The sequence below is a fragment of the Brienomyrus brachyistius genome, unplaced genomic scaffold (genome assembly GCF_023856365.1).
Source record: "Brienomyrus brachyistius isolate T26 unplaced genomic scaffold, BBRACH_0.4 scaffold50, whole genome shotgun sequence".
NCBI classification, from domain to species: domain Eukaryota; kingdom Metazoa; phylum Chordata; class Actinopteri; order Osteoglossiformes; family Mormyridae; genus Brienomyrus; species Brienomyrus brachyistius.
In genome coordinates, this window is record NW_026042325.1 from 2,386,953 (window position 1) to 2,413,503 (window position 26,551).

Sequence of the window (26,551 nt, forward strand, 5' to 3'; positions counted from 1 at the left end):
GGCAGACAGAGAAAGTGTTCAGGCCACTCCATGTACCATTCCTTTTACCATTCCATTTACCATTCCATTTACCATTCCATTCCTATTTTCACTACAGACCTTGGTATCTATACACCACTAAGACAAAATGGCAACTGAAGTTCAGGTTGGGCACAATGAGTTACCGTTTTTCGTATGAGTTTACAGAAGACGTGGATACAAAGTTCCTCTTGCGGCAGAGATGTAAATTGTGGCCGAAATTGCACTGAGGGACCAGCTTGAGTAGTCAAGTTCTAGGCTGTGAATTGAGAAGAAAAAAAAAAAAAAAAACTACACACACAAAAGGCAAATGATAATAAAAACATTTATTTGTATTTCCAGGTTTTTTATTCCATTTCCACCCCAATTCCAAGGCCCAAAACTCTGTTTTTTTTGTAACATCAAAGTTAGTCAAGCTAGACTTTCAGTCCTACTTTTTACCAAACTACTTCCATTTCATTCCAATACAGAACACCCTGCAGGTTTCTCCTTTATACAGGGTAGAACATAGACAGCGGACAACATAAGACACACAGCAACATAAAATAACCCACAGAAAAGTAGCACCCAATGCACCGTAGCCTGTTGTAGCAACATCAGACAGACCTTCAATGAGATCATAGTAAATCTGACTATATGCAAGAAAGAATGGAGTGTATTAGGTGCATGAGTCCCACCTCCTTCTGAAACCAAAAGGCCATTTAAGCTGGGAGTGGTGAGAGCCAGCACTTATCCGGACTGGGGAGACACAGCCGCACTGCCCAGGGAGTGTTATGTACATTAAAGCTGAACATGCTGTAATCCCCCAGTCACTTTCAGAGATACTGTAGCAAAGTCAGAATCAGCCTCACGATTTTTATTCCCATTTTTAAAACCCCGATCCTCACACTGTTTAAACTGCAAAAGACAATCTGACCATATAAAAATAAAGCCTCGTTCTTGCTATAAAACGTCTCTGAACAACTGCATAAGACATCACACTAAGTGGAGTATCACACTTAAATAAATAAAAGTAGTAAACCCGACTTTGAATCCTATATGCTTTCACCTGTAACGTATCAGTGAGCCATTCACAAAACAAGAAAAATACACCAATTGTGATTGTAGATTTATGTATTACTTTGATAAGGCTTCATTATTTTGTCAAAATTTGTCAAAAGTAATTTCCTGTGGGCTTTGAGTTACATTTGGGATCTTCAGCCACTCCTTCACTCCCACCTCATTAAAAAATAAGATATAAAAAGGACTGTAAATATAAGATCTAAATATAAGCTTTAAACCAAATACTCTCTTCCACAAATAAAACCGATACAATTCTGATATCGGTTATCCAGAAAATCCGCATCTTAACAATGGGTAGTTTTATGATAAGTGCAACTCAAATGCAGCATGACAACCGAGTACAGACAGTTATAGCAATTAAAAATAAATAAATAAAAGTCAGGGACCGAACACTAATGCAATGTGGCCTTCAGTAAACAGTAATAACATTTCAGCTGGCCTTCAAAAAACGTTTCCAAGCTGGACTCCAAGATCGCTTCTGCAAGTTCCCCCGCATCATGTCAGTCCCACCAATCAAAGCATGCAGAAGTTCTGGATGGACGGCCAGTGGTGGCCTCAGCTTATGAAAGACTGGTGAGAGTTACACAATCTGACAGTGCTCTATGGGGGTAAAAAAATCGTTGATATAGTAAGTGTAAAATTATTACCCTCAAATGTGGACGGACACACACACACACACAGGTTCTCTTTTTAAAGCACCCTGCCTCCTCTGAAGTACAAGTATATTCTTTCCTTTCCTGACAGCTCTAACCAGACTTGGCTCCCACCATGGCCATCAGCCCATCGGTGCTCATGGACTTGGGGCGCTCCAGGGGAAAGCCCAGTGCTCTGCTCCACACCAGCTGGGCCAGGACGCCCAGCGCCCGGGATACACCGAACAGCACGGTGTAGTAGTTCATCTCTGTCATGCCATAGTACTGCGAAGAAGGAGGGGGGACGAGAGACAGCTAAAGATCCACCTGTCCATTGTGAAGAAACATCCCTGCATCCTGTACCCTTAGAGCAGGGGTGTCAAACTCCACTCCTGGGGGGGGGCGCAGTTTTTGTTTTCCCCTCATTTAACACACCTGATTCAGCTCCTTCTGTTAATTACCACACAGCTCTTGAGCTGAATGATTTGTGGTGGAACAGGGACAGAATTAAGCTACACCGGGCTCTGGCCCCCCAGGACTGGAGTTCGATTTATGGTGAAGATGTCTTCCCCATCTGAGAACACCCTCTAAGGTCAAACCAACCCAATAAGGACAGGGGGTGTCCCCAGACGGGGAAGACACTCTTCATAAATCAAAGTCTTTATCAAACTATGATGGATAAGAAACTGATTAATAGTATTCTGATATCTGGCAACTAAAAAAAAAATCTTTCAATAAAATTATTTTCATAAAGGGATCAGATCCCAAAAATACCTGCAGCAGGACCCCGCTATGGGCATCCACATTGGGCCAGGGGTTCTTGGCCTTGCCCTGCTCCAGCAGCACGTTGGGCACGATCTTGTATAGCTGGGCCACCAGCTTGAACATGGGGTCATTTGGCAGGTGCTTCAGGGCGAACTCACGCTGACAGGTGTACCGAGGATCCGTCTTCCTCAGGACCGCGTGCCCGTAACCTGGGACCACCTGGGTAAATGAGGAAAACCAGACATGCTGGTGGATTATGGGAGTTCAAAGAATTTTTCTCATGCCATTTGGTGTGCAGCTTATTCTTAGGAAGGCTGCCCTACATTTAGATCACGGTAACCAAAGCAATGCTGTCAGTATGTTTACTAAAAAATAGACATTTCTGTCAATGAATACAGTGGTACCTCTTTTCCAGAATTGAGTTTAAACACCGATCCGTTCGAGAACTGAACATATTTTTCCCATAAATTATGCGAATCCAAATAATCAAATCAAAAAATTACACATATAAATTAGTTGATTCAAGACTTTAACTCAAAGTTAACAGGCCTATTTTGCATCTAAAACATCTAAACACAATAAATAAAACAGTAAATAGCAAAACAATAAATTGAGTGAAAAACTTTTTGTAATTCACCTTAACTTGGAGGCTTCTTGGCGAAAAGCTTAAGCTACAGCGTCTCCCATTTGTGTTTGCGGAGAAATGTGGATGTACAACATTTTCACACGTACAGGTTCTTCTAGGTTGGCGTCTTGGTTGAAATACTGAACAATTTTTTCCGAAAAAAGCTGTTCGGGTGGTGGATCGTTTGGGCTCGGAGCCGGTTGACGGCCGAGGTACCACTGCACTCAGTAATTAGTGATTCAGAATCTGTCCTCGGATGCCCAATGCACAAGGCAGCGCATGCTCTGGACGGGACACCATTATCCTCACCCTCCCAGACTTCAGCGTGTTCCAGATGTAGTCCCTCAGCTTCTCATCGGACACCTCCCCTCCCAACTCCTTCTGCAGGGCCGTCAGCCACACTAGCACCTCCTGCATAGACAACCTTACATTAGGCAGCGTCCACTTTCCCAGGGAATGGGAGGTTCTTTACATTTACTTTCATTTATTTAGCAGATGGTTTAATCCAAAGTAACAAACAATTGAGCAGCAGGGTCAGTCAGTTCCTGGGAGCAGAGTTAAGGGCCTTGCTCAAGGGCCCAATGGTGACACTGCTCTGCCAGCCATGAGATTTGAACATGAGACCTTCCGATCATGAGCACAAGAGTCCTAACCCACAGAGCCGAACGCCGCCCCTTAAATGTGTTTCAGATGCACCAACCTGATTGGCCAGTCCATGCAGAGGCCCAGCCAATCCATTCATGGCGGCACTGAAGGAGAGGTAGGGGTCAGACAAAGCACTGCCCACAAGGTGAGATGTATGGGCACTGACGTTGCCACCTTCATGGTCACTGTAGAGGGACAGAAACATTTTTATTCACACCTCACCTCTATGTGGCACCACACATGGAGATTTTTGTGTGTATCTATGCTAGCAATCAGAAGGTTGCTGGTTCGAATCCCATGGATGCCTGGAGTGATTCTACTCCGTTGGGCCTTTGAGCAAGGCCCTTAACCTGCAATTACTTCGCCCTGGGTATGACATTAATCTACATGCAGCCCTGCAAGGAGGTCTTCCAACTTACAGGGAAAAACTTGGCGGTTGGTGGCAGGATCGGCACTCCAGCCACCGGAAAAAAAACACTGGTCCATTTTGGAGTAGTGTGGTGCTGAGGTCGTTTGTCATATGGTCGGTATGGCAATGTGCTATAATCAGCACATGCTCTTTACCTCTCTCATTAGCACTGATTAGCACTCATTCCCCCCCGCAGCAAATGCGAGTTACTGATAGCTATCTATTGGCTTGATATTTTTAGATTGGCTCACACAAAATGACATATTGGCATGACAACACAATCCAATTCAAGTGTAACCTGTCAAATGAGGTCAGCCAAGTGACAGACAAATGTCCAGTTTCCACAGCTCCCCACCTGTGAATGGTAAGATACAACCGCATCAGCTCCGTGAACTGTGGGTCGCTGTAGCCCAGCATGTTGGTGAAGTTGTGGGACCAGTCCAGATTGGGGTTGATGGCACCAATGCCGCTGCCCTCGCGGTAGAGATTGCGGTAGATCTTTGCTGCGACGCACGGCAGCTTGGCGATCAGGTCCATGGAGTCCTCGTAAATAAACTGACAGAGGAGCCCAGAAGAAGGGGTCCACCAACCGAAGGAATGAATATGATATTCAAATCAGGATCTGACAAATCATGCAGACCATGTCAAGATTCTGGTTTCCTCCAGCACTCTAAAGATACGGTGTCTCTAAGTTGCACCTATAATGCATGACTGTGTGTGTGTGTGTCCTGCAATGCACAGGAATCCCATCCAGGGAATCCCCTAGCCATTTGCTGCTACCTTCCCCCACGACTCTGACCAGGATCAGGGTTAGGAAGCTGGATGGATGGGTGGGTGGGTGTACGGAATAGCAAGAGTGAGAGAGGCTTTACCTCCCAGTATTTGGTCTTGCTGACACCCTCCGAGTAGGCATGGGCGAAGGTGCTCTCACTGTTCAGGGCAGTGATTGCGGCACTAAACTGGGACATCGGGTGCAGGTTGGTGGGGAAGTTGTCCAGCATGGTGGCCACGTGGGATGGAAGCGCCGCTCTCTTGGCCCACTCCTTCGACAGCCAGCTCACCTGAATGTACACAAATTGGAAATTCACGCAGCCGATGAGCAAGGCCTATGACGACTGAGACTGGCTTCCACTTTGAAAACAAATCTTCTATGTTTGGGTAACAGCAAATCGGCCCGTCAAACTTGAACACTTCTCCTCAAATCACCTGTTCTTCTGTAGGCACTTGGCCAGTGATCAACAGCCAAAACAGGCCCTCAGGTAGTGGTTCGTGACTTCCGGATGCTTTGGGCAGTAGCTTTTGGCATTCTGGGATGCTGTAGCCACGGAAACGGATTCCCTGAAAACATTTAATAACATTCAACTGGGCAGAGTACAGCACTGATGTAGTTCTCAGTGCAAAATTGCCAATATTCAACTCATTTCTGTCATTTCTTACTTGCATCTTAACCATTTCATTTATAGACAAAAGCTTCTCTGCTTGTGAATGTGAAGGCCCGTTGTGGGTAGGTCTACCTCTTTACCATGACTACCCTCCCCCCACAGATGGGATACTGGGTGTCCTGGTGCCGTATCTGTTCAGGACATTGAGGTTAGTACGCCTCACCTCATCAGGATCCAGGACAGATGTCTCGTACACCAGGCCCTTCATGCCTCTCATCCCTCCGTAAACCTGTAGGGAAATCCAGCCAGAATGGACCTTGAACGTTTACATTGCACCCTGTAGCCAACCAACCAGGGGAACTACACAGAAGCTCTGAGGCCGACCTGGACCACAACACTGAATAGTTTAATCAAAGAGCTGAGTATAACTCATATTACACCATGCTCTGATAAGTTATTTATAGTGAACGTTGCATTTTAAACGGTTTATACTGTTAGCAGAGGTAAACAGACAATGTTATTGTAACAGAAGAAACATAAAAAATTATTATTGAGCGCTGACAAATTTGTGAACTTAATGGATTGGAAATTATAGGTAAAATTTAATTGAGACACTCATAAAAATGGACACTAACATGGCGTGAAGTTCCAGTAGAAGGTGGAATACTGTCACCCTGGCAGAGTAAGAGTCCTCCTTACCATGTCCACAGTGATCTGGCCAATATTGGTTTTTCCATATTGCTGCTTGAAATTCTTGACCCGGCTCTGTTCTTTGGGGATGAGATCGGCCAGGATGTCCTTTAGGTTCTACAACACAAAGGAATGAGCAGGTGAGCAACTCACAGCACGGTTGTCTGTCTTCACAACACTGCATGGTAACTTCTTGGTTCAGTCAAGAAAGAGGCAGTAATGGGCATTTAGACACTTACTGTGGATGATGTGACGCTTCTAGAAGCTACAGAGACACAAGCAGCATTCTGCAAGAGACAAATAATGTTTTAAATAAGGCAGTGTTTCATTACCCTTAAAGCAGGGCTGTCAAACTCCAGTCCTGGAGGCCCAGACCCCTGTGTATCTTAGTTCTTTCCCTGTTTCACCACAAATGATTCAGCTCGAGAGCTGTGCTGTGATTAGCACAAGGAGCTGGATCAGGTGTGTTAAATGAGGATAAACCAAAAACTGTGCCGGGCTCCGGCCCCCCAGTGGCCTGTACCACGAAGTGGGGTTACTGGCTTATCGGGTAACTTGTCGGATTTAAGGTACCGCAGTTTAAATGGACTTCATATCCGTTCACTTACATTTTGCCCAGACTACCCTAAATCCGACAAGTTACCCCGATAAGCTAATAACCCCGATTTGTAGTACAGGCCACAGAAGTGGAGTTTGACACCCCAGCCTTAAAGGAAAATACTATGAAACTATCCATTGATAGACAGCACCGGGACCAGCATTCAAGAAGAGCTGCTCTGAGTTTTGCTTGACATTCATTATACTTAGATATATTTAGATTCTTAACACCTCTGAAGATTAATGTAGAACTGAAACAAAAAAAAAAAACAAACAAACAAGAATGGAAGGCTGAATGAAAGTTAGTTATAAACCTCATTCCCTACTGCTGATCCTCACCCCATCACTGTGTAGCATTGACTGGTTGCACTGTGAAATGGTTTGCTAGTTACTGCTTTTTAAAATAGCATTTTAATCTTTTTAAGGTGTACCTGGGCAATCAGTGGAAGCTCAGCCTAGCAGCACTGGTATCCAAGTCAGTTCCATCAAACAATCCATCTCAAAATGTAGTAAAATTCTAGCTCCTCGCCCATAAATGCCTCTTCAAAGTGAAGGAACTAAAGGAACAAAATTAATGTAATTTGTGACAACATTTTAAAAGGGTAATGGGATCCAGAAGAGACCGTTACACTGAACAAAAGAACGAGTCAGGTGTCATTCAACTGCCAAAGAGAATAAAAATACAGGCAAGCCCCAGGTTAAGAACGTCTGACTTACACACCTAGCACTTATGAATGGACTGCCATAAAGCCTAGCATACTGAATATTGGGTTAAATGCAATGATCCCTAATAACGAAAGCACACACTACTTTGTGACACTCGTGACAACATTGCACGGCTCCAGCGATTCGTTGCTTGAACTACTGCATGCATTAACTTTTATCACTACTGTATAATTATCATTAGTATGTGCTGCATTATTTTTGCAACTTATCTATAAATTCAAAAACAGACATAGGAAACATCTCTTTGGTAACCTGTGTTTCAAAAATGAATAAAAGATCACGAACACTGAATGAAAATGAACTACGTTTTACATCGCAACACTGACAGTCCCATTAAATCCCCAAATCCTGCCGTAACCCTTTGGTTACGGAGAAGGTCTGTAACTGACATTAAACTGAATATGACACAGAAGAGTTCAGCTGCCTTCAGTTGGCCCCAGGACATCACCAAGCAAACAAAGTGCCAAGCACAGAGCAAGACAGACCAGCACTCTCTGAAACCCACAATCAGGGCATGCTTACACATAAAAAAATGTTTCATTTTTTTAAGCATCAAGCATGTCCCGTATTTTAGGTGTTCACCTTCCAACTTGTTTCATTGAACACCAAACCCAAAACAGCCCTGTTTTCTAAAATATAAGTGCAAGCATGACGATCTTATTTCTACATGATGTAGTTCACATAGGTGACTCTGGCAGGTGCTCAAAAACAGCATTAAGTATTACACCAACTGGGGCTTCCTTCAATACTGAAGTGTTCATGCCACTTTCCTAGTCTAAAATTCGTAGAAAAGTCAGTCAAGGTCAGCACAGTTCCAGGCAAAAAAAAAACTTGAATGTGTTTCCTCAGATATCATACAGTTACTGCAAAATCTTCCAGAAATTCGACACCCTTTGACAAAAGATGACCATTCAGTAACTAGAGGACAGACTTCGAATCGCAGAGGGAGCGTTAGCTTACAGGTGCAAACAAAGACCAGACTGTTAACCTTTACAAAGCAGAAGGCGCTGAGAAACCTTTGTAAGCAAGTAACCAAGGGGAATCTGACCAACAGCTAAAATACTGTAATGCGCTGTGAAACTGTGGCACACAGCGGCTCCCCCTGCACTGACTATGACATACCCTGTAAATGAAGAATTGATGTAGTGATTTCGTTAATCATTTATGACAAATGCATTGTTCTCTGGACCACGTTCAAGTTATAAACCTTATGTTTCTCCTAAAAACCGAACTAGCCACCGTCACATACAACCCTTCCTCAGCCACAGTGAAATTGGGCATCTTCCAGCCTATCCAGTACGTAAACTTGACTGGCAGACAGTTACTGTCAGACTAATCTGATCCAATGATAAGTTATCAGATACCTAGTTTAACACCAATCATATCAGTTACGGCCGCACTAAACAATTTACTAAACGGCCTGACGTGTTCAATCGAACACGAGGATGAAACACTCCGGTGAAACCGGCAAGGAAGGCCCTGACAGCCGGTCCTGATCTCTCGGTGCGTGGGGATGGCCATTTAACAAGCTTTATTTAAGTCTTTGATCGTGTCGCCGGTGCCTGGCAGGCAGGCTGGACGTAGAGAGGCGGACCCCCCAACCAGGGCATTAAGTTACAGCATAAAATTAGGTAAATGTTTAACCAGCACAGAAAACCTCAAACATTTACGCTTAGGCTTTTAAACTTTGTTTTTAGAAGTATGTTTAAACTGTGTGGAGCTCATAGTGGTGGGTGGCTGAGCGAGCTCGCAGCCAAGAGATTCCGCTACACCCGGAACAGGCCCCGCTAGCTTGGTTAGCGAGCCAGCCGGCATATAGTTAACCACTGAAATCCCCAGGCAGGAGCCGCATTTCTTTAAGCGTCTCTTTCTTACCTTTGACCTGAGGAGCCTAGGTGCTGCCCTGCCGACAATGAAGAGCGACATGATGAACCTGTAGGCAAATGTCTCCTGCAGCTGGCCGTTCCCGCCTCAGTCAGTGAAGGTGCCCCACTGCAGTAGTGCTATCGGGAACGGATCCAGGCCCGCGCGTACGCTGGATTTGGATTGGATAATGTCCCTCTTGACGACCGCGAACTAATTATGTGATTGGTCAGTAGGACCACAGTTGAAGAAAATGATTGGTAGACGTAGCCGGCATTTTTTTTTCCAAGCTGAACGTTCTAGTGGATGTCTGCATCACTGATGACAGATTTTAAATACCATGTTTGGAAAAGCCTCATAAATCAAATGTCTAAAACGAATGACCATGCATTACTTTATACTGGGAAATGTTTGAGCACAGGTAGATTGCTTTATTTATTTTACCAATTTAGTGCCTTTAAAGCGGCATTTGCCACTGACTGTGGTTATGACTTGTTTTTGCTCTTTCCACTTTTATTCCATTGGATCTACCTGTACAGCATTGTCCAATTTCTGGACTTTCTTTTAAGTCTTCATCAGTTTCAAATGAACCGAAAACAACAGACTTGTGAAGTGACTATATTAACTGCTAAGCCAGTGTAAGGCTAAGAAGAGGAAGCTTATTCACGTTGTCTTCCCAATTTAATATTAGCTTATTGGCTGCTGAATGATTCAAAAGCAACAAGCAAGCATGAAAGCAATGTACATACCATTTCCCCCATACACAAGATATTGCGGCTGCAAAAATATCCCAATCTTATTAAAAAAAGAAACCCAGACTGTGGATGTTGTTGTACAAATATATTTCCATCAAATGTAAAAAATGGTTAGAAGTAAACCAGTTCCAAGTGTCAAAGAACTATTAATCCCAAAAAGAGTAAATGGATCGATCTCAATGCCTCTTCAAGGATTGTGAAATTTGAAATGTATGCAATAATTTCAAACTGATCTTGGAAGTGCTTTAGGAAGGCTTCAGTTAAGATATTTTGTAGTTTATATTCAGAAACGGACTGTGACCTTCTACACCTTTTTCATTTTGATTTCTATTCTGACCTTCGTATTAGAATGCGCATCCTACTGAGAATGGCAAATGATATGAAACAGGGAAACGGAATGTATGCAGCAACTAAACGAATGGATATTTTTTAAGTTCTAAGAGGTAACTGTTGCTGACGACGTGTGATATTTTGTGCCCCCACATATGAGGGGGTGCTGCTCATTGCGAGGTTGAGGACATGGGTGTTCTTCACTGTTGAGTTAAAGCTCATCATGGGACATAGTGAGGGCGTGGTCACAAAGATCTGGAAATAGAATGAAAATAAAGGTGGGGAGGTAAGACCAATGCAATTAGGTGACCAAAGACAAATTGATTATTTATAGGGTTACACACACTAGATAAACCCAACAGTGTAGCAGGATGTAGGATTTTCATTCTTGTAAGTCAGGGGAAACTTACCAGTCCGTTTACTACAGAGTTTGTCTTTGACATTGTCGGTCTCATGTGAAAAGAATTCGATAATTTCATCCTCATGCTGTTCCACAATTGTTTCACACTAGAAGAAACAAAATTGAGCAAAAATAACCAATTTAAAGTACATTAACATTATACAGAGTGGGTAAGACCTTTTTCTGGAAAATACTACCATTGATGTTTCATGTACATTTAATAGCACTTTGGGAGAGCGACGATGAGCAATGCATCATGCCAATCTAATTTAGAAACATTCAGGAAGTACTGTGAAGGCTGGGAGCTTACAGCGTATTTAAGGCTTGAGGTAACTCGTGAATCAAAGCTGGTTTCAGAGAGGTCCATCGTTTTGCCATCCCTTGAATTTGCCCTTGCGTAGGTCTTCCGGTTAGTTGAGGTGTCAATACGTTCCCCGTAGTCCTTCATCTTGTCACACACCTCCTCAAGAAGTTCAAGGAGGTGACCTTCAGATCGGGCAAAAGGAACCTACGAATGACCAAACATGCATGTTAGGTTGACCAGATTCAAGCTAAATTCCTACAGATGATATGTACAAAGAAAACATCAACAAGTAAAAACCACTGGACCCTAACAAGCCAAAGCTTTTTTGAAGGAAGTCAGAGAGAGAAGAAAGCTGCCTTGACTAACAGAATTTAGACCAGTTTACCTCTGCCAAATTACTTGCATTTTTTTAAAGAATGAAATAAAATATAAAACTTTGCAAGTCAGTGCATATCATCAGTTAACTCAAATACCACATTCTTCAAAACAACAAGCTTAAGAGCAATTTAGAGGAACATTTCATCTTTCAACAACACAATGTTTAAGGGAGCTTTCTTAAAAAAGAAAGAGAGAGACCAGGAGACATAAAATTACGTGATCAATATCAAAAAGCAATAAAATTAACATCAATGGTTTGTTTGGATCACTACAGAAACAATAAGCTGGAGCCTGTATGGGAGACGGATGGAAGATAAGATACGATAAGATAAGATAAGATAAGATAAGATAAGATAAGATAAGATAAGATAAGATAAGATGAACGTTTTTATCCCAGGGGCATATTGTCTAAGGCAGGACACCAGAGATCCATTAAAATATTCAATGTACAGCCAAGCTTTTTTGAGACCTTAATCTTCTGACCTCTTTGACAGACTGGCTGCCATCTGGATTGATCCTGAAGGACCCAGTCTGGATCTTTTTTTTGGGGTCCACCTGTGAGATTGCCCATTCCAGCTCATCCACCAAAGCCCTGCATGCTGCACACAGGGTGAAGAACACCATTAAAACAGCAGAAAGACCAGAGAAGCTACAGAGAGCTAAATGCAATATTCTTAAAGATATTCAGCAGGCACACTCAAGTGTATTTATGTAAAACAGAAGTGATTAAATAAAAGGAATATGTAAACCAATATATTACCTCCACATCTCACATCTTGTCCTTGTCTGGCACTTTGGCCAGCATGCAGAAAAAAACAAAGGAACAAACAGAAAGACAATACGTGCAAATAGGTGCTCATTTTCGCCTGCCACTAGAAAAAAAAACAATTTGCATAAATCATTATTTCTCAGTGTTCCAAATAACAGATAAAAGCAGAGCAAAGAAAAAAAATCTTGCAAACGTCTGTATTATTTACAATATATCTTTTCAATTAAGTGCGATTCGAGTAAATAATTTATAATAAATGCGAATATCACCATGTTAGATAAATATCAATATTTCTCCACATGAAACCGAAATCATGGGATAATAAGACACAGATGACGAATAGAGCTCGTACAGTATAACAATCATTAACATTACTGAATGAGGTTAAATACTAAATACAGAAAGAACTGTAATCTATTGAAAATGGAATAAACAACGATCCGCAGTTTTATTTAGGATGTTCAACTAAAAAATATTTTAAGAAATAACATTTTCGTGTGAAAATATTTACCATTTCAGGTAACGTCCACCACCTTTACGATAAAAGATTCATTCCACGCTTTTCCATTGCATTCTTCAAATCGATGACGTAGCCAAGTAGGCGCTTACAAAATACGTCATCGCCCCCGCCCCGGTCGTTTCCTATTCCGTCGCATATTTAATATGTTAACATCTTGACAGTAATTCATAGTAGTGTGTTTTAATTTATGCGGTTTCATCATCTATCCATCCATGTCCATTCATCCATTCGTACTCTAACCGCTTATCTTGGTCGCGGAGAGGCCTGTCATATCATTCATATATATAACCACACACAAGATTATTGGCTATAGGCAGAATAGTAATACTTCTATACTAGCTGTGAGTACAATGACTGACCAGTAATAAGTATAAAAAAGCCGTGGGGTATTTTGTAGACTTATTAAAAATGTTATATTTGTTACTGGAAATGTTGCAACTTGGGACTATCCGTTATGCTGGGTGTCACGGTAGTTCGGGAGATAGGCGGGTTAATTCGTGTCTTTCCGTGTTACACGGCTTTCTTCGGGGATGCTCAACGTGTGCGGTTGTGAAAGACGGATGTTACGGAGCTGTATGATCAGTCTGCTTAAGGGCGTCTGCCACATGCCGTAAATGTAAAGACTTTTACTCTGCTATTCTTCTTTATATCTACATTACACCATTCTTTAGAATCATATTAGTCTCATAATATTTTGAAGACACGACGAGATTTTCAGCAACTTTCGTATGGAAATAGTTTTATATCTAAAATACTCGTACATAACAAATAAACTGCCAATTATTTAATCATATTTGTTTGCTTGTAACTTGACTTGTAGGCAAATATTTTAGAAGTACAGTTCTGTGACATTTACGGTAACATGTTCATACATTCAGTTCGAAATGCACGTGTTGCACTTAAGTTTTACAGATTCTCATGTTACATTAATAGTTTACACGGATAGTAGCTGCTAAGGTGTATTCGATTTGTGGGCGTAGGTAGATAAATGTACGTCTCAAGTAATCATACTTATATGTCATGACGATCTCGTAATTTTATAAAACGCAAATCCATATTGGGTTTCAAAATGAATACCTATACCTGTCGCCAACTTTTACGAATACCATCTTCCTTTTACAATTACGAAACCCAATTTACGATGTTCAAGTTGCAATTACGAATCAGTTCATGCATTTGCAGCTTCTTAACGTTGGCGAGTCAGTAGTTATGGGGGAAAATTTCCGTTGCCAATGGTCACAAGAGGCTCTAGCTGCAGACGCCTGTAGAGTGGAGATCCACCAGAAATACGTAATCTCCAGAGTTCAGTTCACATGTTTCCTGTGGAGATGACGCATTTCCGATGGATCTCCACTCTACAGGCGTCTGCAGCTGGACCCTTCGCAATGGTCAATGGGTTTAGACAAAAACATGACCGCGTCTTCCATTCCTATAGGCGGCTGATAGGTGAACTGTAGAGGGTCCATCGAAGACTTCACCAGGGGTCTGAGATGGAAAAGGATATGCTTTTCCGTGTGCTGTGATGTCAGTGCCACTGATCTCTAGTCATTTAGTTCCCTCAGGTGGTACCGTCACTAGACAGGAGGTCTTCCACAGGACTGGGACTCCTCCAAGCTCAAGTTGAGCTTGAAGATGTGTTGAACCACTCCACACAACTGGTCTGCAGAAGCCTTTATCACTCTGGAGCTGATGCATCTGGTCCAGCAGCTTTGATCACCCTGGTCTTCCTCAGCTCTCTTCACATCTGGAGATGTCAGGAACCATCACCATCACCAGCCATCACCAACTACAGGGCATCTCCACCTGCCTGTGACGGTGAGGCCTCCCTTCCAGATGTGCTGAATAGCTTCTATGCACGGTTTGAAGCCCAAAACATCATACCACACACACACATCTGTACATCTGTATATACTATTTATTGTTAATTATTGCCTCTCAACTCCTTACTCTTCTATACCACGGCATTTTTGCACAGCATTTTTGCACAAATAACCTTCGCTGCTACCATACAGTAACTTAAATACTGTATCCAGACTGTTACCATCATTAATTTGCATTGTATGTTGTCTTGTCTTGTCAGTTTGTGCTGTTATGCTTGTGTCCTGTCTGCACTTATGATGTTGCTCTGTCTTTGTCCTGCTCTGTGTTGCACCATGGTCCTGGAGGAACGTTATCTCATTTCTCTATATACTGTGTGTACAGTTGAAATGACAATAAAACCTACTTGACTTGACTTGAGGAAGGAGGGGAGGGAGGCGAGGGTCGAGGGAATCACAGCAATAGGTTGTTTAGTCAGAGCAGCTGCTAAGGGTCAGAATATAAGATGGGGGTGGGTGAGGGGCATGAAAGTAGAAATTAAGGTCATAGACGTAGGGTTAGATTTACAGATAGAGTTAGGATAAGTGTAGCTATTAGGATTAGATCTTAGAAGATTTTAGATTTAGACCTAAGGTTAGGGATACGGTTGCCAGTAAGATTGGGGTTGAAATGCGATTCCTGGACACTCATACCATCCATCCATCCATTTTCCAAACCGCTTATCCTACTGGGTCGCGGGGGGTCCGGAGCCTATTCCGGAAGCAATGGGCATGAGGCAGGGAACAACCCAGGATGGGGGGCCAGCCCATCGCAGGGCACCCTCACACACGCATTCCTATGGGCAATTTAGGAAGTCCAATTAGCCTCAGCATGTTTTTGGACTGTGGGGGGAAACCGGAGTACCCGGAGGAAACCCCACAATGACATGGGGAGAACATGCAAACTCCACACACACGTGACCCGGGCGGAGACTTGAATCCGGGTCCCAGAGGTGTGAGGCAACAGTCAACATAATATCATAACAGACACATATTTGATTTTATTTGCAATATAATTTAGGGCAACCAATCAATTTTAAACCTATGTATTGCAGAAAAAGATTTTTCAATTCAATTATGCTTTCTGTTTGAATAATTATTGTGTTAAAAGTAAATAGCTTTCCCAAATGCTTGAGTTGTATGCTGTCATTATATGTACATGTATTTCATTAAGAGTGTTCTGTGTCTGAATTGTTCGATGTTTTTTGTACGATTGTACGATGATCAAGTGTGTCAGTAATTAAATCTTTTAATATGAATACATATAAACATGAGCCCGTGAATAACACGGTATTACTTTATTATAATGTACAAGTAAAGTGTCATTAAAAGTTTAATCTGCACAACTACCTACTAATTGATCGGAATTCATAAACTTACACATAACTCCACAAATGATATCCTTTATTAGCATAAGAATCCACGCAGTGCCAGAGGTGAGTGTTGTGTCATCCAGTCTACAACTTAGGAACCACCAGAGCGAGTCACGCATTGTAACTCGATCATTTTCCAGGGAAATTTGTATTGTATTTATATGTAATGGGGTGTGCCGCCATTTCCTGCCACAGTGAGAAGACAGATCGGAGCTGGGGGTTCATTAATCACTGGTTCCCTACATACAGGCCACCGCATATAACGGAGATCTAATGAAGTGAGGGGAGGAATGGCTCTTCTGTCGCTAACCTCTTCTGGGGGACTAACTAATTAATTAAATCAGAAATAGTTTCCAGCGTGCTACTGCGACCTGTACGTGATACTTCCACTGTATAGCATGAAGTAGTCGTCATCAGATTGATGTATATTTTAAACACACTATCTTCTTCTAAAATCAATTTACATTGTTCCCCCCATTCGTAACCGAAAATGACTCAGTATTTCAAAAACATTTCTAAATCTAAAAGTTCAGGGAAATTAGATACATTTCTAATCTGTGTTATTGCTTGAATATCTTGCTGAGACGCATAATTTGCAAGTTTAACGAGGACTATAAATTCACTATATGTGTATAAAACAAACACTGGAATTTAAGACAAGCATTCATTTTATAAAATAAAAAACCCACCACATAGAATCTTTTAAAAATTATTCTCACCATAGGTTAAGGGCGGGTGCTTTATTGACACTACAACTGAGTAATACCGGATACCAAGTCCCCCCGCCTGTAAATACCTGTATACAGTGGTTTGCACATGGTAAATAAATTTCAGCTTATACGCATTGTCCTGTTATACGTAATTTGCGGGGGACCAACGACCAACCCACGGAAGGTGGCCGCCCTTCCGATCTCAGCACTGAGCTTAGCGACACCCCAGCATTGTGTGAGAAAAAGCGAAGCATTTGGTCAAAATATACCGGATCCCGCTTCAGCAAACGTCAGATAATAACAGCCGCTGTTTGGTGTTATCTGCCTTTCACTTGCATGTTGGTTTCCGAATGGCTTTTTCATCTTAATTTTTTTGTCCGGCAATCTTATAGAGAACGTGTACAATCCTGAGCGACACCACTGCAAAGTTTCAGGTGAGTTAAAACAAAATAAAAATAACCATCATTATATTATATTAAAATAATTATCCGACGAGTAAATCAGTCCAGCTGGTCAGCACACTGGGATCGAGTTGAATATGATTAGGATTAAATAGTTTCAAACTATGATGTTTATTCGACGATAATGTGGTGAAAAACTTGTGAATATACCCTCACCCAATTCCTGTCTAACTGGTCATAACTTCAAATCGGTGGTTGTGCTTGTTTGGGCATGAAGTCCGTAAAACGATAGGACTGTTAAGGTCTTCTTTCTGCAATGTGTCCCGCAGGTTATCTTTTAAAATCCTGGCCCTGTTCATAAAGTCAAAACAAAACCGAACACTAACCTGTGTAGATCATTTTGCAGCAGAACTTGTTCTGACAGTAGAGCTGCTGCAGGTTGAATTTGTGTTAAACACTGTCTTTTTGTAAAGTTTAGAGCATATTGTGGCAGATAATAAGGTCCCGAGGGAGACTGACACACGTACTGTAGCCTACTTTCCTTCGGCGTGCCAACTTGCCTCCGTCTCCTCCACCTTGCTCTCCATCACAGGGAAGCCATTTCTGGAGTCTACAACAAGAAAGAGCAGAGATGGCAGAGAACAAGTCAAGCGGTGCCGGGAGTGGCGGAGCTGGACTTATCGCGAAACGGTTTCAGAAGCAATTGAGTCGGGCACAAGAGAAGGTAAACCACGGGTTCAGCTATTTCAAGTTCATTGGCAGAAACATGTATTTGCGTCTGTCCAACTTTAGGTTTTAAAAAAAAACATTGGTAATACTTTTTAGTGATGCAATATGTTTGGATTATATGTTATTTTGCTTTCTGATACTGGAATGTGTGTGACCTTGTAGGACGTGATATCGTACTCAAGGCAGAAGTATATTGTGTAGTTCCTGTCTCGGGCTTACTGGATTGTCCTGATAATGGTGGTTACCTCGTTTATTTTGGAAATTGTTATATTCAGTGTTTCATCAGTATGCTCAGATGAGTGTTTGTGGTATTTTGTGTGCCGTTTTAAAGCTGAAGTGTTTTTACATCCAGATCAAGTCTAATCTTCACATTTAGGTTTAACAAACCACCTCTCTAGAAATTACCAAAGATTAGGCCTGAGTTACTCATAGAGTTTCTGAAGACTTTTGAAGACAACAGTGTAGGAGAGAGTTTGATATTGGGAGGAGGAACCAACTTAATGATTTTAAATACAAAGATCTGTTTATTGGGAGATGAATGAAGCCAAATTAAATATTAGGAGATACACCCTTCGGTTTCTCCTTGTTATAGAGTGTTAATCCCATGGATGCAATGCTCTCAGCAGGTAAATGCATCTGAAGAGCAAAACTCTCTGTGCTCATTTGGGGTTTCTTAGCATCTGAATATGTTGACATACATGATGGATTTTTTGGCATTAATGTTTCAACTCCCTAGTAAATCCCATGCTAAAGAGTAGCAGTATTTACATCGTTGTTCTGTCGCTGGCAGATATGGGCACAAAAGCACAATGATTCGCAACGGCTGCGCAGAGGCTTGTTACTTCCTGCCTACTTCTCACTTCCTCTCACATGTCTTGCCGAGCCATTTACTGCTTAGTTGTTGCATGTTACCTTTTTGCTGATCGGTGCATAGAACCAGGTGGATGGCCCAATACAAAAGTCTGTATTTCCCAAATCCCGCGGAAGAAGTCAAACTGATATTGGACTTGAAAGTCTTTGGGATGTCCTGCAGTTTGCTCTTCCAAAAGATCGTCCATATTAATGATCTTATATTGTTGAGGTGACACAACCTCTTAGATTAGTTCCAACTTTTAAGTTAGATTTGTTGCTTCATTTCAGGTGTTGCAGAAGTTGGGTAAGACCATGGAAACCAAGGATGAGCAGTTTGAGCAGTGTTCTCACAATCTGAATAAACAGCAGGTACCGGCGCACCATTGCAAAACCACCTTTCTAGTGTAATTTACTTGCGTCACATACCGTGACGATCTTGAATGTGTGTAGACAGTATTAGCTGCTTCTAACTCCTGTGATTCATTTGATGAGACACGTTTGTCTGCAGACAGAGGCCGATGAGTAGCTTGTTGACTGAGAATATCAGATTTCAGCCCGATACAGGAAGTTCCTTTACCTTAAACTATATTTTGTTTTTAACCACAGCACTTTCAGCTACCAATGTTTTGTTACTTCAGTTAAACTGACTAACAACCAGAAAAAAAAACTTCGAATAAGAATTGAAGGTCAAATGTTTAATCTTGCTGGTGACCTACAGTATAATGGCATAAAAAGGTTTATTTCTGTGTATTTGCAGAGTGACGGGAACAGGCTATACAAAGACATTAAGGCATATTACAATGCCGTCAAAGGTACTTTTTAAATATTACTTTGTGTTTAGTGAGTTTTTTTTTACAAAAAAATGCTGCTTTTGGTTAAGTTTGATTTAGGTGTAGAAATGTAAGAAGCTAATGTAGTTTGGAAGCCGTTAAGGTGGAGGTCTGCTGTCGTCTTGTATGAGATCTGCATTCAGGGTCAGATGGTCTGTAGCCAAAACCCAGCCTTGTATCTTTGTTGTATCTTCTGTTGTCTCACAGCATACGGATCAGCAGTTTTCACCATGTACTTTTTATAAGTTTTTTGTAACAGTTTTATTTATTTGTTTCTGCTTGCCACTTGAAAAGTATTTCCCTTTGGGGGTGGGGGGGGCAGGGGGTTAGAATTTCGGAGTTTCCCTAAAGAATTTTTCTGTTCTTCTTTCATGGGATTAAATGAGGCAAATGAAGAAGTGTATTTCTCCTTAGCACCAGAAAGATTTCAGTTTTGCCCCCTGCTATTCCTGTAACTGCGGGCAGCCCCGCAGATGGTAAAGTGAGGTGTTGGGCAATAAAAAAAATGTTATCAACAAACCAATCAGTTGAATCATGTTGTAAACGGAACACGGGAAACTACTTCACCTTTCAGTGAACGTAGCAATATTTGTACAGAGTGTGTAGCAGTAGATGGGCAGGTAAGGTGGGCAGTTTGGCAGGGCGGCATCCTGTGAAGGGTTGCCTTGGCTGACAATTTCAGATTCCCCCCCCCCCATCCCGGTCAACAACGTTACCCACCACTGACCGCCCCCACAGATACTTAGTTTTTAGTGGGGGCGCTCAGGGGGTGGGGATTTCACTCAGAGTATCAAATATGCCCTAAGTGTGCCGGAATTACCGTGTATCGTCGTAATGGTCTTTTCTGCTCATTGTCATGCTGTACAGCCCCTTTTTGTGCACTGTGGATGATAGACAGTTACATATGAGATATTGCCGTGAGCAAGCAGGCCATGTTGACTCAGTGGCTGGCCTGAGACGAGTGCCTTCATGGGCACGGCTACACCACACCACGTTTCTTCAGATTATGTCTGAGATGTTTACCTTTAACACATTACTGGCCTCTCTTGTACCACAGCGATGCACGAGACCTCCAAACGCCTATCCCAGACGCTGAAGGATGTCTATGAACCTGACTGGAAAGGAGCAGAAGGTCTAGCCGCGATCATAGATGTAAGTTTGCAGCATACTGCCAATCAGATGGAGATACTGGTAGCATGTGATAGGTAGTCAGGAGGAAGTAGATGGTTTCCTCCCAACACATCTCATGAAGTTTTATATGCAAATATTATGTGCTTTAAATTTTAAGAATCGTCTTAAAAAATGTGCCTTTGGTAACAGAATGAAGACCTTCTGTGGAATGACTATGAGGAGAAGCTAGCAGATCAAACAGTGCGCACCATGGAAAGCTACGTTAGCCAATTTCCTGAAGTGAAGGTAGATCTTACTTCTATCACGCCCTCATGTTTCTTCTGACACCACAATAACAGGAACCATCTACACTTCTGGTAGCTGGTGCTCTGAGAAGAGCTGTGTGTCGTTCAGCTATGCTCAGTATAACGGGGGGGGGGGGGGGGCGTGAATGTTTTTCTCTGTTCCCTCGTGCTCAGACTGAAATGCCTGTCATAGCTCCTTGCCGTAGTTCACTTAAACTCATGTTAATTCTTGAACCCAAATAAAGTTCCCATTCCTCCCTACTGTCCCCATATCAGATAAAATACCAGTCAAAAGTCTTGACACGCCTGCTTGTAATGCACTTGTTTCGATTTTAGCTTTGTAAATCACCTTTCACTATAAAGGCTTGACGAAATGAAGTAATGCTCATCGAAATAGTTGATATGTAAGAGATATGTTGAACATCCTAAAATTTTCTTAAACTGTACACTATTCAATAGAGCCCCCCCCCCCCCTTTGCTTTGATGACAGCATCGCAGACTCTTGCCGTTCTTTCAACCACCTTCCAGATGTAGCCACAAGTCCTGGGCATAAGCTGGCTACCTTGCTCTTACTGTTTGATCCAACTCATCCCAAACCAGCTCTATAGGGTTATTGGTTAGAGGTTCGTGGGGGTCAGGTAGTCTGTCTCAGTGCTGTTTTCTTGTTCATAAGATAAAATAATACCTACTATATAACCTCATGGTGTGCTTCAGGTAATTATCTTGATAAACAAATGATCTTCGGTAGGGGTGTCCAGCTTGTAGTTTTGTTTGCCATCCTGCCCATAACCCATTTATGTTTAGTCATATGATTTGTTTTTTTTTTTTTTTTCACAAAGCTGCTTAGATTGGTCACTCTGTTTTGCTTTTCCTACAGGAGAGAGTGTCTAAACGTGGGAGGAAGCTCGTCGACTATGATTCTGCCCGTCACCACCTGGAGGGGCTGCAAAACACCAAAAAGAAAGATGAAGCGAAAATCACCAAGGTCAGGTCTGATAGCATAGGGCTGCTCAAAAGCTCTGCAATATTTCTCAAAACTTTGAAGGCTTTGGCATTACCATTATGACCGACCTATTCTGTACTGAGGACTTTCAGTTATATCCATCTGCAAGTATATCCTTCCATCCTTCCCTCAGTTATTGGCTGAGAAATGTAGTTTCCCGTCTGCTTGGTACCAGCTGCTTTTTGGTGAAACAAGCAGCTAAAAAATTCCTGCGAACACTATGTATAGGGACCACAATCACTCCTACTCTGGGAACACAGAACATGCAGCTTGAAGTAGGAAACTGATTATCTAATGTATAAAGCGGAAATGAAGATTCCGTGGATCAGAGTGAATATATGAAGTAGTGTTTTTTTTTTTTGTCTTGTTAGGCAGAGGAAGAATTCAACAAAGCACAGACTGTCTTTGAGGACATCAACAAAGAGCTGAGGGAAGAGTTACCAGTTCTCTATCAAAGGTGAGCCTGTCGGAGGAAAATAACTGCGATTTACTCATTTTTATTTGATTTGCTGTAATCACACTGGGCTTAAAGAGTCTGGCTTAAAGGTTACTTTCAAATATTGAACTGGGTATTTTCAAGTAGAATGAGCCTGATGTATTCCCTTCCTAGGACAGGAATTGGCACCTCTGCTCTAGAAAATGATCGTTACAACACGTCTCTTAACAGTAGTCCAGTGGTTTCTACATACTTACACTTTCAAACGGGTTTCTCGTTTGGGAATATTTTAACGTTTCATAAATGTTAAAAGAAAAGATGAATTGTACTGTTCTGCTAGAGTGTTGCTTCGCCACGCCGGCACCATAAATAATAACATTGCTGATATCCTGGTTTCTCTTCAGCCGAATTGGTTGCTATGTGACGGTCTTCCAGAACATCTCCAATTTGCGGGATGTCTTCTACAAAGAGATGAGCAAGGTCATTTTTGCCTGGATATTTACATTGATGTATATTTGAAAGCTGGGTGGACCAACATTCCACGTATAAACATGATCATATATATTTCTTTAAGTACATGAATATGACTTAAAAAGGTCCACAATTTAAGTTAAAGTTATAAAATGACTTCAAATATTATCAATATAAAAAAAAAATCGCATACAGTTTTTATTGCTATTACACTGTTGGTTCCATATTGGCTATTTCTTGTTCATTTGGTGTCCTTTTGTGATGAAATGTAACCTTCCTGGTTGAAAATGTCAAATTCAGCTCAACAATGAACTTTACAATGTGATGAAGAAACTGGAGACTCAACATTCAGACATTACGTTTATCATCAAAGGGCTGCACAGGTGGGTACATTTCACATGTTACTGTTAGTATGTAGGTCTTTGTCAACACCTGTATTTTGAAATGTATGGTGGGGGATGGGAAGGAATGGTGCAGAAATGGTTAGCATCAGCTCTGTGAACTGTGGGTCGCTGTAGCCCAGCATGTTGGTGAAGTTGTGGGACCAGTCAAGATTGGGGTTGATGGCACCAATGCCGCTGCCCTCGCGGTAGAGATTGCGGTAGATCTTTGCTGCGACGCACGGCAGCTTGGCGATCAGGTCCATGGAGTCCTCGTAAATAAACTGACAGAGGAGCCCAGAAGAAGGGGTCCACCAACCGAAGGAATGAATATGATATTCAAATCAGGATCTGACACATCATGCAGACCATGTCAAGATTCTGGTTTCCTTCAGCACTCTAAAGATACGGTGTCTCTAAGTTGCACCTATAATGCATGACTGTGTGTGTGTGTGTGTGTGTGTGTGTGTGTGCGCGTGCAGACCCCTGTGACAAGCAGGTATAGAAAATGGATGGATGGATGGTGGGGTAACTCATTAGGTAGCACTGCTGTCTCAGGCCCTGTCACTGGTCTTTATGTGTGTGTGGAGTTTGCAGCTATAGAGAAAAGCCTGTATCTTTTCAGGCAGCAGGGATAGTAGCTCTCACTACTTATGGACTACTTTTATTTTCCTGTTTTTTTTTTTATTTTTTGTGCAGCACATCCACGAAAAAACGGCGATCTCTGATTATCTCCGCGCCCATCCCTTGTAACACGGCCTTCCCCTCAGATCACAAAGCCAACCATGGGCCCACCCAGGATGAGAACCGGTCCGATCCAGCCAGCCCCATAAATAAAGTAGGGGAAAAAGACAAAGAGGAGGGAGAGGAGGAGGAAGACCAGACTGGGGCTTTGGTGGAACAGCAGACACCTGAAGATCCAGATGTTTCACAGAGTGAAGTCCCCGAGGAGCCAGATATGAATGGTCATAGCGATGCCAAAGCAGAAAGCCTGTGTGAAGATGAACCTGAACTGAACGACACCAATAATGAGAGTGACGGGGAGGAAATGCCAAATGTAGAGGAGGAGGGAAGGAAAGAGGCGGTGTCAGAGGTCACTACTGACCAATCAGAATACAGCCCTGCTCAGGACCCCCTCGTGGAGGAAGATAACCCTACTGAAACACTGGAGAGACATGGTGATATGTCTGACCCTGCCGCTAACATTGAAGACACACCAGTGTCTTCCTCCAGTACGGATGTAAAAAATACAGACCATCCTGACTTTCCACCTGGATTTCTCTACAAGGTGAAAGATGTGTGTAGAAATTATACAGATATAGTTCGCAGGAGGGGGTGGCATGGTGGTGCAGTGGTTAGCACTGTTTCCTCACACCTCTGGGACCCGGGTTCGAGTCTAATTGGACTTGCTAAATTGCCCATAGGAATGTATGTGAGAGTGAATGGTGTGTGAGTGTGCCCTGCGATGGGCTGGCCCCCCATCCTGGGCTGTTCCCTGCCTCGTGCCCATTGCTTCCGGGATAGGCTCCGGACCCCCCGTGACCCAATAGGATAAGCGGTTTGGAAAATGGATGGATGGATAGTTCCCAGGAGGTGGGGGGACAAGATGTGTGAGCTTGTTTAATGTGCCATTTATCAGTCGGTGCTTTAGTAAATATTAGTGTAGATGATCGTGGAAATTGTATCACATTGCAAGGTACCAGTTGTAGTCCATGCACTAGAAAAAGAAACTAGGAAAATAGTTATTTGTATAGATATTGAACTACTGGTGAAGTAACCTGAAAAACAGCCAATGAAAGTATCGTTTTGGTGGAATTCCTGTGATTTATGGACATACCCATTACATGGTCATATTTATGAAGAAATTATATGGGAAATTATATATAACTCTCCTAGATGGAATAACCAGACTGTGAAAAGGTATGTAAGCTTGGGAGATTCCTTCACCATATCATAGTGTTTTTGTACCTAAACTCAGGGGGTGGCCCTGGAGGATAATCCCACCAAGGACACCGGAGAACTGCAGTTTAAAGAAGGTGACGTCATTCTGGTTGTTTGTGATTTGGAGGAAAAGGTGAGTACCTAGTGCTTGTGAGAAATTTAGACATATCTCTAACTCTGTTAAATTGATGTTGTTAATGTACCAGTATGCTTTCAAGAAAGTGAGAAATTTAAGAACACTGTCAAACGCTGCTAAAACTCTTTTCAAAGAATGCAGAATATAACCAAAACTTGACTGTGGATTTTCTTTTGTCCCTGTAAGCCTGAAGGCATTTTAAATGGTGTGAAAGAGACTGACTGGATTCAGCACAAGGATCATCTGAACCACTCTGGGACCTTCATGGAAAAATCGATCAGACGCATTGATTCAAGTTAACCTCGGTATTCCTGTCTGTCTTCACTTACCTGAATCCAATGCACACCTGAGCCAAACCAAGTAGCCCTGAGTGGAGACCAAGCTCTCTTGCTGAGGCTGATGACCAGCCAGTTGTTTTTCTTCTTCATGTGGTTCCTTTTGTGTTCTTGACTTCAAGACCCATGGAATCAAATATTTTGCTGTGTTCCCCTTGGAATATTATGGGGGTACAAATGGTCTTAACAGGTTTTAATATATTCAGTCACAGCAAGCAAAAATATGTATTTCTGTGTTCAATGAGCTTTAAAACAAACTTTTACTGCATTACTGATGGAGTTTGCATTTAAAATCTTTCACTCGAGAAATTTAACGTGTTTGGAACGCCACAGTAAAGGGTCGTGATGACATTCCATATCATCACAGCACCGTGTATATTATAGGTATTTGTCCTCTACATAAAATACTGGAAGCTTGGAGTTAGCAATACACATTAGCTTGTTGCCTTTTTGTCATGTTACATTTTAATTTTGATTGGAAAGACCTGTACATGATGTATTTGACTGTAATAAATTCATCACCACTCTGTTTGCTACTATGAAGAGAACACTGCCCTTTTCTTTGACCCAGCAAAGGGATTTTGGACTGCATGTTTATTACCACTGCTTCAGTATGTGTAGGCTTTGCTTGTTCTCCATGTCTGTATGAATGACTTGATCTTCATTATGAGAAAAAGACTATGGATCTTTACATCATAAGCCGTATTTAGCTCCATTTAATTCTTTTGCTTCCCCTGTTAAGCAAAATTTGTCTGAATTTTAAGATGCGAACAACTGCAGCAGAGGAATTCATTCAGCGGTAAATGACTGTGA

General features: G+C 42.1%; 3 protein-coding genes across 4 annotated transcripts; 1 reads left to right on the forward strand and 2 right to left on the reverse strand.

Annotated features, from left to right (window-relative positions):
• Positions 1 to 329: 329 nt before the first annotated feature.
• On the reverse strand, positions 330 to 9,584 carry LOC125723572 (citrate synthase, mitochondrial-like). Its single transcript, XM_049000302.1, has 11 exons — positions 9,427 to 9,584; positions 6,468 to 6,515; positions 6,238 to 6,345; positions 5,762 to 5,827; positions 5,363 to 5,494; positions 5,029 to 5,217; positions 4,512 to 4,711; positions 3,803 to 3,932; positions 3,412 to 3,513; positions 2,487 to 2,696; positions 330 to 1,997 (listed from the first exon to the last, which is right to left on the reverse strand). Exons 1-11 carry the CDS (start codon positions 9,475 to 9,477, stop codon positions 1,827 to 1,829), a joined length of 1,407 nt encoding a protein of 468 aa, XP_048856259.1. The 5' UTR covers positions 9,478 to 9,584; the 3' UTR covers positions 330 to 1,826.
• Positions 9,585 to 10,239: 655 nt separating this feature from the next.
• Positions 10,240 to 12,977, reverse strand: cnpy2 (canopy FGF signaling regulator 2). The gene is made up of 6 exons (XM_049000311.1): positions 12,862 to 12,977; positions 12,342 to 12,453; positions 12,065 to 12,180; positions 11,210 to 11,407; positions 10,910 to 11,006; positions 10,240 to 10,754 (listed from the first exon to the last, which is right to left on the reverse strand). Exons 1-6 carry the CDS (start codon positions 12,862 to 12,864, stop codon positions 10,711 to 10,713), a joined length of 570 nt encoding a protein of 189 aa, XP_048856268.1. The 5' UTR covers positions 12,865 to 12,977; the 3' UTR covers positions 10,240 to 10,710.
• A 1,552-nt stretch (positions 12,978 to 14,529) lies between these two features.
• bin2b (bridging integrator 2b) lies at positions 14,530 to 26,277 on the forward strand. Of its 2 annotated transcripts, none has more exons than XM_049000299.1 (14): positions 14,530 to 14,685; positions 17,202 to 17,243; positions 17,803 to 17,934; positions 19,080 to 19,160; positions 19,549 to 19,603; positions 20,679 to 20,773; positions 20,942 to 21,037; positions 21,914 to 22,021; positions 22,411 to 22,496; positions 22,880 to 22,955; positions 23,247 to 23,329; positions 24,026 to 24,614; positions 25,305 to 25,400; positions 25,590 to 26,277. In XM_049000299.1, exons 3-14 carry the CDS (start codon positions 17,842 to 17,844, stop codon positions 25,701 to 25,703), a joined length of 1,572 nt encoding a protein of 523 aa, XP_048856256.1. In that variant the 5' UTR covers positions 14,530 to 14,685; positions 17,202 to 17,243; positions 17,803 to 17,841; the 3' UTR covers positions 25,704 to 26,277. The 2 variants fall into 2 exon arrangements, with proteins under 2 accessions (XP_048856256.1, XP_048856258.1); XM_049000301.1 differs by lacking the exon at positions 14,530 to 14,685 and adding an exon at positions 16,975 to 17,044.
• Positions 26,278 to 26,551: the final 274 nt, after the last annotated feature.

What these genes read in the sequence shown, in the direction of transcription:
- LOC125723572 (XM_049000302.1), bottom strand. Translation starts at nt 9,477, where the DNA reads ATGTCGCTCTTCATTGTCGGCAGGGCAGCACCTAGGCTCCTCAGGTCA. An exon ending in GCCAGATCACTGTGGACATG is followed by an intron (nt 5,828 to 6,237) that starts GTAAGGAGGACT and finishes ATTTCCCTACAG; the next exon opens with GTTTACGGAGGGATGAGAGG. An exon ending in TGCATGGACTGGCCAATCAG is followed by an intron (nt 3,514 to 3,802) that starts GTTGGTGCATCT and finishes TTGTCTATGCAG; the next exon opens with GAGGTGCTAGTGTGGCTGAC.
- cnpy2 (XM_049000311.1), bottom strand. An exon ending in ACAAGATGTGAGATGTGGAG is followed by an intron (nt 12,181 to 12,341) that starts GTAATATATTGG and finishes CCCTGTGTGCAG; the next exon opens with CATGCAGGGCTTTGGTGGAT. An exon ending in GCAGCCAGTCTGTCAAAGAG is followed by an intron (nt 11,408 to 12,064) that starts GTCAGAAGATTA and finishes GGTCATTCGTAG; the next exon opens with GTTCCTTTTGCCCGATCTGA.
- bin2b (XM_049000299.1), top strand. Translation starts at nt 17,842, where the DNA reads ATGGCAGAGAACAAGTCAAGCGGTGCCGGGAGTGGCGGAGCTGGACTT. An exon ending in TCTACAAAGAGATGAGCAAG is followed by an intron (nt 22,956 to 23,246) that starts GTCATTTTTGCC and finishes TGTCAAATTCAG; the next exon opens with CTCAACAATGAACTTTACAA. An exon ending in ATCATCAAAGGGCTGCACAG is followed by an intron (nt 23,330 to 24,025) that starts GTGGGTACATTT and finishes TTTTTTGTGCAG; the next exon opens with CACATCCACGAAAAAACGGC.